At 41.0% G+C, this 13,028-nt stretch overlaps 1 protein-coding gene across 1 annotated transcript in view; it reads left to right on the top strand.

Annotated features, from left to right (window-relative positions):
• The first annotated feature begins 2,466 nt into the window (after window positions 1-2,466).
• Window positions 2,467-13,028, top strand: part of ankrd28b (ankyrin repeat domain 28b) — a 33,512-nt gene continuing 22,950 nt past the window's right edge. The window contains exon 1 of the mRNA XM_036538799.1: window positions 2,467-2,665. Within this exon, the coding sequence (XP_036394692.1) occupies window positions 2,639-2,665 (27 nt within the window). The 5' untranslated portion in view covers window positions 2,467-2,638. The remainder of the gene's footprint in view (window positions 2,666-13,028) is intronic.

Genomic DNA, 13,028 nt, shown 5'->3' with positions numbered 1-13,028 from the left:
GTTATTGCTATGAATGGAGATGCAGGTTTGAAGTCAGTCTGGAAATGGTCACAGGCTGCATTTAACAGCCCATGGAGATCATGCAACAGGTTTTTTTAACACTATAAAATCAAATGAATCAAATTCAGGAGCTGTCAATGTTACCAGTACAGACACTTGGAAAGATATAAATTTCCTCATGATTCCTGTGGTCAAATTCAGGTTTTGAGCAGCCAGAGCGCAGGCAAGTGTAGACATTAATTAAAGCACTACTACAAACTTATGTTCCCTCCCCACCACTACACTCTGCTATCACACGGCGTCTGGTGGTCCCGTCACATTGTGGCACAAAATCACTATCCAGAACTTCCTCTGCCATGGTCCCCCGTTGGTGGAATGAACTTCCACATTTTATCCATTCTGCTGAGTCCCTCACTATCTTCAAGAAACATCTGAAGACACAGCTCTTCCACACTCACCTGACTACCAGAAACACTACCACCTAAAGCAATTGCTTATGTCTTAAATTTCTTCCTCAAAAAAATTAAATCTATGGTTTCATGCACTTGTATCTCTACCAGCTAGCTTGCACCTTGTCTGGCCAACTATTGAAAGTTGGTCATGCAGAGCTCCTAATATTGTTTGATTTCTTATATGGCATTTTGCTTTTGTTGTACTCTGCCTCACTTGTGACTCTCTTTGGATAAACACATCTGCCAAATGAATAAATGTAAATGTAAATGCAATGATAGTGAGAGCAAAGTAAAATAAAATGAGCTTGTTTTATTTGATTATGGTGAAACTCACTGATTCAATGCAGTGACTGTGAACAGTGATTTAACTCATAATAACTTCCTGTTCCATGAGTGACACACACAGGTTCTCATCTCTCAGGCACAGCTCAGAGTGTAACACTTTAAGGAACATGTGGTGCCTCTGTCCCCCAGACAGGTGATTTCTGAGTAATGCTGGTCCTTGGTTATCTTCAGAATGCAATTGCCATCCTTATCAGAGCCTGGGGGTCTGCCGCTTGTCTTTGTAGATATGTGATCTCTGTTGCAGTGGTCATTGTACTGGGGTGATTCCATATCCCTCCACCAGGGAGGGCTGCAACCCACACCCCAGCCTGTTTCCCTGCCCCTGTTAATCCCTGAGATAACTGTAATAGGCATTAGGTCCTGCACTAGAGGGGCTTACGCTGTGAGGGAGATCTTAACTGCAAACCATGTTCTCCAACAGTATACTATACCCAGAGTGGTCTGGTGAGTGGTCTCAGAGTGGTATAATATCCTACTATGGTGCTTGACAATAGTAACTGCTGCTTGAGTTCTTCACATCAACTCTTTTATTTCCATACTATTTTGCCTCTTTTTCCCCGCTTGTCTCTTTGTCAGCTGTTGATGAGGGACCCTCCTGACGATGCACCTTCTTTGGTGGATGGATGTCGCCGGCAGAATCTTGTAACGTACCGGGCTGCGGCTGTCTTTTACTGACGATGCCATCTTCTCTTTGCTCCTGTCTTTCTTGACCTCTCCAGCCTGCTTTGGGCTTACTGCTTTAGTGACCCCTGCAGCCGAAGAGAGGCTCGTGGCATAGGGTGACAGTGGGAGCAATGGTGCTGGCTGATCCTTTTTCTGGGGAGTCAAAGACTGCTCAGTCATCAGCTCTTTTTCAGGGAGAGAGTCAAAAGCAAAAGTGACACATTTCCTCTCAGCTGCAACCTCCTGCTCCACAGGCGGCCCGCCATTCACCTTCTGCCGGTTCCTGCCACAGCTGCCGTCACAGGGCGAGGACAGGAGGTCCACTTTATTCTCAGTGTCCTTATTTTTGGCGCTGGTTTTCTTTTTTGTGTGTGAAGTGTACCACCACCAGCCCATCACCCCCAGAATGGACACTACCGGTGCTGCATATGGGAGAAAATCGCGTATTTTCAGCAGCATCTCCCTGGCGCCCTATCTGCTACACCTGGGGAATGCAAACCACTTAGTTAAGCGGCACATCTCTGAAAATATAATTCCAAAATGCTAACAAGTAAATAAACACAATAAAATTCAACTCACTGGGACTTAGGTTTTTATGAAGGAGGAATACATTTTACAACAATATCGACTGAGAAAAAACTACCTGACAAAAAAGTTACCTTCTGCAGTAAAATGCGTTCCGCCTAAAAACAGCATCAGTTGGATATGTGTCTGAACATAAACATTGAAGAAGGCTTAAGTAACAGAACTTTCAGACCTTCCCAACTCCAAGCATTTCCTTTGAGATTTGCACACTATTTATTCTAAGGACATGCAATATCCATGAAACGACACACTGGGCACACCGTTGCCAAGACAATGCACCGTTGCGTCACAAAGCAAACCAGGGGCGTCTGTCAGCAACACTGAACCAATACCGTTTTTTCTTACTGCAGTTTCATCTCCTGATACAGCCAATCAGCGGTCTTCTAACTGCTGCGTGACGATGGCGGTAATGTTATGGAGTTAGTGCCTCCTGTGTTTGTCTATTTCAGGAAGGAAAGAGGAAGCTCAGGCCGAGTGCAAACTGAAATAAGAGGGGAAATTAACCCGCGGGTGTCCGGGGTCCTAAAATATCCCGACCAAAATAAAGGTTGAGTTAGCCCTTTCTGCATGAGAGCCAGCGAAACCGTAGAAACATGGTGGTTCTCAAAATTCGAGACCAGGTAAGTGATGACGACTCCAGCCAGCTAGCTAGGTATTGTAATTCGCTCTGACTGTGAACCACAATAAGCAGTCAAGAAAAGAGCGATTACTGTTAGCCAACTAGCTAGATAGCTATCAAACTTGCTAGGTAGTGGTAGTGAAGGGTTCTTTGGCTCATGCGTTCTAGATTCACTTTGCCACTGTGGTGAAGAAATCTGACAAGTCTGTCCGAATGTGCATCGAGCTAGCTAGGTACTTAGCTAGATTAGCAAATAGGTCCGGGCCTCGTTGTTTTAGCTAGCTAGCTGTACAGCTATCTAACCATGCGAGCTGTGCCAGCGTGAAAGGCCGAACCAAGTTTAAACGAGCTAGAGCTGGCCAGCTAACTCACGCATCTGCCTAGAATGTTTCCTTAGCTAACGAGCTGGTTAGCGCATACCTTAAGATAGCAGACTAATCTAGCTAGATAGGTAACTCGATGCGTGTTTTCCGAGCAAATCAAGAACTGAGCTGCTAGCCAGCTAGCTGCCGTCAGTCGTTTCCTCGTTGACTAGCGATATATCCTCCAGAAACTAGCGAGCTAGTCTCACTGAATCGATCGCATTTTAAGCGAACTAGCGACGACCGCAGTGTCATTGATTTGTGTTAGTTAGCCAGCGGAAGCCAGCATCGTCTTACCATAACTTGTTTGCATTTAACGTCAGCTACTCACTGCCACCGAGGGACACGACCTCATGTCTCGCTACACGCAGCAACCGACAACTGCTGCTAGCGAAAACATCCATGTCACAGTTAAGCAGATCCCGTCTGTCTTCTGCTAATGTCAAAATACAGCGAGCAAACGGAGTTTTTGATTACATTTTTATTGTCAATTGTGGGGAAACCTGCCCTGTAGCAGAGCAACAGGTGACAGTTATAGGTCTTGGCCTGCATTCTAGCCACAGAAATAGTAAGCTAACTAGCTATTAGCTTTTGGGCCTGTGTCTGAGAAGTAGCTAGCTACCTATACATTTGCAGGAGAGCATTTTTAATTTTATGCCATTTACGCGAACCACCCTTAGAGTACATAATTATTAAAAGAGTAGTGTCGTTTTCGGGTTTTCTGTGACATGGTAGAGAGTTTAATTTTTACCAGGTAATGGTATATTGTCACCTGCTGAATCACTTGATGTCAAGAAACTCCCATATGTCTTTCAGACGTTTTACCCTCTAAACCCCACTTGTCAATGTCCCAGTGGTTTTGGGTTTGCTACAAAGGGAAATCCATAAATTATGTTTGCCAAGTGCCATTTTTATGATATGAGCGAACGCTGTACTGCACAGCTGTAGCGTAATGCTCGTCTTATTTTGTGTCGACGACCCGTGTTTAACGGTAATCGCTTGCATTAATACAGTTTCAGTGCTTCCACGTCACATGATTGTCAGTGCGTTCTCAGTTTTGCAGGAGCTTGCAGGTATGCACATCAAGAGTTATCTGTTCAAATGTTCAAATAAAATTTCACTTTTACCCGTTGCTATTTGCATCCTGTTTCCAGTACTGCTATTGTCACAATCTTACCATTGCAAGCTTACCTTTACCATCGCTTAGTGCAATGTTTTCCATAGTCTGTTTTAATGATTGTATTTCTGTTCCTATTTCTTATAATAGATTTAGTGCCATCTCTTTTGTTTTACGTATGCTGTATTAGGGTACTGCTGTGATTCATGAGAAGTGTACTTTGGTGTTAGAAATATTCTACACATATAAAGTATAATGTTATTACTAAAATTGACATGGATTTATAGGGAAATCATACATATACAAAGAAATTTATGCCCATCCAAAACAAGCTCTGCTGCTGAGAGCCTAGTTTAATGTAAATTACTTGATGGGCAATACAGTCACTCTGGAGATTGAAGAATTTGCAGCTCTGCTGATGTGCCAGCATATCTGTTAGTGAGGAGGTAAATTCATTTGTGGTATTTAACAGGTTCTGTTGTTTTAGTTTATAGTTTTTGTTTTGGTATGCCAGCATGATAAAATGTACAGTGTTATTATTGCAACGAGGAAGTACATGGTTCAAATATCCAACCATGTCATTTGCTGTGCCCTTGCATGGTTTTCATTTAGAACGTCTACCATTTTATTTTTACAAGCTGTATCCTATGACCATTTACAGCACAGGTTTGACAGTTGATAGTTTTTTAGCGTAGTACTTGAAAGTGTGGTTTTTACATACACCCACAGCAACCAAATGCACGCTCCTTTGCACTCAGAATGTGGCCACTGTGAAACCTAAGCAGATCCGAGGCACTTGGCTGTTCTTTTTGCTTTAAACGATAATTTTTCACTGAAGAGGAATAATAATTCAGCTGAATCAAAGACTCAAAGAATCAAAGACTCAAAGACACAAGAATCAAAGACATTCAAGAAGATGAGACCACTTATTTCATGGTTGACAGCTAGGCTAGTTGTAGAGGGCAAACATTTGCATATGAATCTGCTCTGAACCAACCAATTGACAATATATATTGATAATTATTAATGTTACACAATGTAAAGGTAGTTAACCCTGTGTATATTATATTAGAAGTCATTACTACTTGGCAAGAGCTAAATAGTTTACTGGGGCTGTAAATATTTGTACTTGATTGTTAAAGCTGTGCTCTCAATATGGGGGGAAAAAGGGCTGACAAGGTACAGGAAATGGGAAGTGGCTTATTGTAATTTGGGTTTTTTGCAAGATTTAGACTTATTTAATTACTATATTTTATATGCATTGTTACTTCAGCAGAAGCTGCACAAATTGGTTGGGAAGCTGCTACTGTCCAGTGTAGATGTAAATGATTTAGTTAGTAAACTTTCTTCTGTTAGCTCATCTTCCTTGTGCTAGCCTACTTGTTGAATGCACACAAAATCAGTGGTAGGATGGAAGTAGAAATTATTTTAATTGACTTTTGTTGGTTCACATTTATTTGGGGGTAAGCTGTCAGTGGGTTTAGTTTGGAGAAACATGGGCACCATATTTAGTAAGAGTTAACAATGCCTATTTTGTTCAAACAAAACTTAGGCCTTTTTGTTTTAAATTCAAAGACCTTCTTGTTTTTAAAAGTCAGCAAAACCACAATGGCAGTCATACAGATATTTTGCCTCCAGAATTTTCATTGATTGCCTGGTTTGGAAATTTGAATCGGGGGAAAAAATACAATTAAATTTAACAGGACAGTGAAATCCAAAGCAAGAAAGTGGGAGGAGGCTAAAGAAATGCTTAACTGCATCTAAGGCAAGTGGTATGTAAAGCTGCTTGTATTCTTAGCCACATTCACCACCCTTTCAATCAAGAGTCTGAAATCTTGCCTTTTTGGTTGCTGGTCTGTGGCTAAACATTAATTTGTACTGAAAGCAGTTTGACAACTGAACAATGCTGAAGGTTAGCCGTGGGTGTTGATTACCCTGGCAAGAGCCAAGATTTGGGTATGCAGTGTGTTCTTGATGTGTCTGGATCCTATGAATGGAGAGCATTAGAGTTCAATGTGAGAAGTTGTGTGTGTGTGTGTGTGTGTTGTAGGGATAACATTTTTTGGTATTTTAGAAAGTTGATAGTGGGTCATTTTACTCCATCTCATCTGTTCAATTTTGTCTGCAAATTCCTAGCTCTCACTTGAATTATCAGCCATGCTCAGATATTGAGGGAAAAGAGATCTTTTCACAGTTTGTTTCATAACACAGTATTAATGTTGTGTACAGCTTCAGTTGTGTATAAGTGTTCCCTCTCAAAGCTCTTTGGTTAATGAGACTGAATATATTTAGCCTGCATTTTCTGCATGTGTGAAGATTATCAGACGCGGAGGATTTTTTTTTACTTAATTATAAGCATGTGGTCAGAAACTGAGAAGCTCACAAATTGTGATTATGAGATTATTGAGAAAGTAAACCGTTTTGTGGGTGTGGACAGGCTTGAATTTATCGGTCCTGCATGGCGTGTGGAGGGAGATTTTGTGGCAGGCGTTTTTCCCCTGTGACTGGAGGTGTCTCTCATCTGCTTGCCCTTTCCCTCTCCGAGCAGCTGCTTTGCATTGTGGGAGCAGCATGTTTGCCACACAGCATCTGCAGAGGAGCACTTGCAGCACTACACTGGATTTGAATTAGAAGCCAATAAATTTGAATGAGACAGCACTCACTGGCTTAGCAGTACTTCAGCTCAGGAGGACCAGAGTGTATTTTTTTCCCCCTCAGTATTCAACATCTTATTCAGGCTGCCACAAAAGCAATGTGGTGAACAATAGCAAAATACTGAGTGACCAGTATCCTTTGTTAATGTTACAGTTCTTTACATGTGAGGAAGAAAGCGTTTAATGGTGCCAAGCTGTTGTTTTTACCTGAGCCTCAGGGTATTTTCTGTGCGGGAGTTTACCTTTGTTGTCCTCTTATTTGTTTGGCATGAAAGGACATACAAGATTGAATTAAATTAGCCATTTTGTTCATCATAGGTAATGTTGAACTTGAAAGTTGTTTGTGAATAGTGATATAGCTGAAATGCATGATACATAGATAAAAGTACATTTAAGTGACATTAAATTCATCTCCACCGTCAAAACATATTGTTCATACTCAAGGACGTCCTTCTAGTAATCTGAATGTTAAATATGCATTATTGAATGCTTTAGAAGCCTTTAAGGGTTAACCCAGAGAAGTACCTTCTTGCTCAGCCTCTAGAGGGCGCACCATGACTGAGAACCTGAGGTGTGCTCAGAAAGTAGCCTAAATGTGTCTGTGCATGTGTATGTATGAGGTAATTGGGCAGGCAACAGGACATTTGTACCTTATATTTTGCACAATTTCAGGTTATTTGAGTAATAAGGAGCACATGTCATGTCTGAAACCAAGTACACCTATCACCCTCCATGGGTTCAGTTTGACAGGCATATAGTAGTCTGCTCTGTTTTCTGACAATGGGTCTTCCTGTTTACTCTCGCCCAGTGAGTCAACACTCAGGCATACATTTTAATGGGAAATGTGTTACCAGCTGATTCTGTGTTGCGGTCAGCCCTTTTGCTTGTTACAATAGATGAATAAAGGCGTAATCTTTTGTTTTTTTTTTACGGGAATATTCTGAAAATTTCCTGTCATCAGAGAATGAAAAAAAATTATTGTTCTTGTCAATTGTAATATTGTTCCCATCATCAGTGTTTGAGAATTCAGAAAAGTGAACAGTCATGGTAATGTATTTAAGGGAAACATTGAGCAAGTTTAATAGCTTTTTCCCAAAACTACCTCAGGGATACTAAAATCCCAATGTGTTGCTTGCTTTCTCTCATAATGAACTGTAGATAAGTATACAGACTTGTCTGCATATTTGGTTTTATGCCTGAGTCTTTGACTAGGTTTTAGGTCTTCACACATTGTTTCTCTTCACCGTAAGTTCACAGATATTAGCCCGCATGTCTCAGTAGAGCTATAGGAGTCAAGTGGTGAAATTTCATCTCTTGCTCCCAACTTACAGATACACTAGTCTGGTTTTTAAACAGTAACAAATTCCTCTTTTCTCAGAAAGTATTTGGGATGTGTATGGGTGGAACATCGTAAAACATGATATTCATTCTCCATAACCTTGCCAGAATTCACTTAGTTGTAATTCCTGATATTGTCATGAAAAAAACCCAAGCCTCTGAATGTCACAAAGTTATTCATTCATGTTTCAAATATGCTGTACCAGTTTAGATGGTACATTTTTGAAGAACTTTGGAGAAGCTACAGGTGTGTCTTGCTTGTTGTTGGTTGGTAGCATTAGTGCTTCACAGATTCAGGGTATGGGGTTTAAGCCAGGCTGTGTCAGACTTTGTTTCCTTCCACAGTCCAAAGGCATGCTGAGGTAAATTTGCACTTCTGAATTGATCTGTGTGTGTGTGTGTGTGTGTGTGTGTGTGTGTGTGTGTGTGAGTGTGTGAGTGTGTGAGACCCTGCCTTGCACCCTTTGGTTGCTGATGCTGAATGGACAGACTTGTCCAAAAAGTGCACACACTGTAAATATTACATGTTGTAGTGTCTAAGCAGTTTGAGTTTTAAATATATCTAAAACATGTTTAAAAACATAATATGGTTAAAGCTACTCTTCTTTATGGGCTGTACCTCCATTCTTAGCCATATGTGCATGTGATTGTATGGTATAGTGTCTTGGTTTAAACTACACAGAGCTTACATGTCAAGTGCAAAGCTGCAGTTTTTTGTACTGCAACAGTCAGCCTAATGTGTAATGTGAACACAGACACTGTTTGACATCAGATTACTATCTACAGTGTTGTACTCTGTGAACACTATGCAGAGCAGTGATGTTGTCAAATTCTTATCTTATTTCTCCCGTTTTTACTTCCTATTTAGTATATGAGGTGCTCTTGTTTGACCAGTAAACACTCTATGAAATCCTTGCTTGGGAAATGGATTGGTTAATGTGCCACCATATTTCATGCAAAACTTAAAAAAAGAACTCAAATCGTGTGTACTGGCTTGATTTGTTTATTACTGACTATTGACTAATGCTGATTGAAAAACCTTCCAAATGTTCAATAAATCAAACATTCACATCAGTATTTATGCACATAGAAATGAAATTTATCATCCCCTACAGTATAATTTGCTGCGGACTAATGTTAAATTCCCCTTTATTGGGAGCATACCTTCAGTATTTAATAAGACCTCAATATTGGTGGTTTTTTAAAATGAGATAAAAATGATATGTATTTGTGATTGCTTTGCTACTCTTGCCTTTGGGAGCCCAGGAATGCTCAGTAGTTTCATTCTGCTGGAAGTTTGAGGGAGGACGGGCCTTGCTGTGGCAGGAAGCTGACTCACGCTGTGGTGAGTGGCTGAGAGCTGGAACGGGGTCTTACTCAGTTTCTCCAGCGTGCTGCTGTTTGTTATGCCTCCACTTAGGATGTGTGGGATTCTGTCCCGCTCCGGGGTTAGGATAAGCTTGTTTTTTTTTTAAGGGTACGTTCGGGTCGTGGATAGTGATTTGAGCTTGTAACAGCAAGGCTGTACATTTAAGTCCCAGGTTGGATGTTGCTCTAGTACCCTTGTGTACACTGGCTAAGATGAATTTCCTTCAGTATAATTGCCTGCTGGTATTTTGGGTTTTGTGTAAATTCCCTCCTAGTACATAAATTTCCATGTGTTGTCCATATAGGCAGTTTATCCGAATCCAGTATTTGGCAAGGTTATGATGTGCACTATAACAGGTAAACCAGAACAGAAAAGGTAAAATAAATCTAGAATAAATCTTAAGAGGTCAGTGGGCCCTCCATAAATATACATCATATTGTTGCACCTGAATAGCTACATATTAGATAACATTTACTCACTGGTAGCCCATGGCAACAGACACATTAGACATGGCCTAGGAATGTTGTAGCTAGTAACATCAGATTGTTGTGCAGTTAAAAAGACAGCCAATAAAGAATTAACAAAGGCTATTTGTTATAAGTCACATGTCACTTTTTTTTTGCTTTGAGCAAAGGAGTTACTGTACAGCTAAATTATAGAGACCCTCAGTGTAGAGTTGACATGACAACTCAGAGTGCTAGAGCAGCCAGTGTAGTGGGAGGAGGATAAAGATAACTTTATAGCTGGACTCCAGTTCTGAATTGGACTGCAGATATTAAACAAGATGTTTTGTCATTTTCAGCTAGTATTATAGATACAGTGTTCCTATTTGCAAAACTAGCTAATATATTGTCTTATAGCTAAATGATTCAATAACTGCTAAGTAGGTGAGTAACTAGTTTGCAAATGGTAATGATATACTGTTTGGGAAACTAAATATGTGCCTTGCTGCAAAGGAAGAATTAGTTAGGTAGCAAACCTTATCAGGAGCAAGGAATACTGTGCATTACAGTTTAAAGTGTCATTATGGAGTGGGGAAGCCTGAGTTTCCTAGAGAGACACAAGGAGCCACTGAGGCTTAATATGACTTGGCTTCTAGATTTAGCATTAAAATTGTGTAATCCAGTTTTTTCCTCTAGCAGGATGTTACTAGTGCTTCCAAAGATTCTTTCCTCCTCCTTTTTTAAATGGCACATTAACTGCTGCCACCCAGTGTAAGGCATGGTACTACCTCCCATTTGCTTTCACTTAAAAAATCAGTAACTTTACAGCGCACCCTTGATGTAGTTGTTGCATACTCAACCCAAACCTCTCTTTTCAGCTGTGAATTGTGTGTGTGTATATCCAGTGGGTTGTTTCTGTCTGTAGAGATCATTTGGCCTGAAGTCCAGATGCTCGCTTGTTGTGAAACAAGCGAGCATCAATCCAGAAGACCATGTTCCCTTAAGAAGACATGATGGTTTTGATTGATACCAGGGGCCTCTTTTCAGAAGAGGAATGGCTCTGCAATGTATTAACTGACTGAAACCATAATTCTCTTGCGACACACTGCCCTGCTATTACTTTCAAAACAAAGTAGAAAACATTCATATTGCAGTATACTGCTTTTATATGACGCTGTTGTGTCCCGCAGAAATCAAAGTTCAGTTTGAGAGAACTGCACTTGGATATCTGAGCAAATAAAAATAAACTAACCTACAGCTGTTTAATCTGTTAATGTGTGTTACAAGATTTACGGTAGCCACTGGTTTTCATTTGTGAAAATGCATTTTTTTTGATGCTTTGCCTTTATTCAGCCCATCAGTAGTGATGAAGACTCATTCAGTGAGTAAGTGTGCTAACAGGTTCCCTTTTCCCCCTGTTTTATTAGTTCAAATCAAATCATTAGGAGGGTTAAGCATATGTAGTTATTCTTCACCTTTTTTTAAAATGAGACGTAGGGTTATAATCTTCACATAGCTGGCAAGGCATACAGTTTTACAGATATTATAGGTGCTGTGAGTCTGGAATTCTGTATTTACTGTTTTTATTTAAATTTGGTGATTATCCCTAATGGATTAATCCCTTAAGATTAACAAGTACACTTGAGTTTTTTACTCGTTGACAGATAATCGTAGCGAGTGATGCTAATTTGGTACATACATTGTGCAATAACTTTTAATAAATCCTAAACATCCATTTTTATAAATACGGAATAAAATTGACACTAATTACCCAAGAGTAATTACCTAAACTTGTATTTGCCTTGAGACAGAGTAGTGTTCTTTAGTCTTAATAACAAGCTCACTTTGGGTTGATGACGCCTACACCTGTCACTTGTAGAAATGTAACATAGGGATACTGACCTGATACAGTGGTTTATAATAAATAAAGTATAAAATGTAATATAAAAACGTTCCTTGTCAACTGTGTGAAGCTAAAGTTTCGCAGTTGCCCTTCTATGCTGTAGCTCATAAGGGGCTTGGGAGCTGTCAGCTAAGAGTTAACAGTTTTGTGGCAAGGCAGGAATGCCTGGGTCTGCCTGGGTCTTTCATATGCAAGTAGTTAGAGTTCGTATAAATGCCAGCTTCTCCCCAGTTTGCATGGAAAAAGGGCTTGAAGCCATTATTCACTCACAGATTATTACTGGTGAGGCTGAGCTGGGCAACTCTGGCAGACCGTGAGTCTGGGAATCTGCCTCGGAGGATGATGGGATATTATCAGGGGCGCACTTACTGTAAAAATCTGTGCTTAGGTGAACAGCGTGTTCCATACATTGCCCTGTTTAATGGCTTCCCCTGATGAGGCACTGGACTGTTGCAGCTGCCACCTGACACGCTGTGAAAGAGTAGCAAAGTGCTTGATCTCAGTATCTTAATGCTGCGTTACTGGAATGTGTGCACTTTCCCGTATAATTACTAAATATTGCATGAACAGTTCGGTAGCCTGCTCTGACCTGCCTTTCCACTCCTGCCTTGAATGAGGTGTTTGGAATGCACAATGGAAGATCAGAGTGTCCCATCACGTGCTGGGCTTTTTATACCCTTGTGACACTATATAGCTGTGCCAATGGATTGTTTTTAGATCAAGCGACAGTACTGTTCCATAGGCGTGTGTGTGTGTGTGTGTGTACGCGTGCACGCATGTATGCCTCTGTGTGTGTCTTACAGCACTGCAGTGCAGTGTGCCTGGAAGCACAGTTGATCTGTGCTCTGTTGGATGTAAATCCCAGTGGCAGGGAAATTTGTGTCTGCTTGTGTGCATGTGCGCACGCATGTGTGAGCGTGCCCTTTCTCGGATCAGGGCGAGACAGAGGCGTAATGTTTTGTGTAAGCCTGTCCTCCATCCCTCGTTCTCTGCAGCGCATGGGAGGAGGTGCCTTTTGAGAATCTGTGCCGGAGATGCTGCGTAGCATTCAGAAGCTCTTTCAGCAGGCCAAGTGGAGCGTACCAAATGCATACCTCCCCCCTGCAGTGCCCCAGCCGCAGTGTAGTAATGGGACGTTCCGCTCGTGAAGGAGGCTGTGTGAATATCCCGGGATCTGT

Source organism: Megalops cyprinoides, chromosome 10 (assembly GCF_013368585.1).
Source record: "Megalops cyprinoides isolate fMegCyp1 chromosome 10, fMegCyp1.pri, whole genome shotgun sequence".
Classification (NCBI taxonomy): domain Eukaryota; kingdom Metazoa; phylum Chordata; class Actinopteri; order Elopiformes; family Megalopidae; genus Megalops; species Megalops cyprinoides.
Note: the sequence above shows the minus strand (reverse complement) of the source record. Positions and strands in the feature narration are given on the sequence as shown.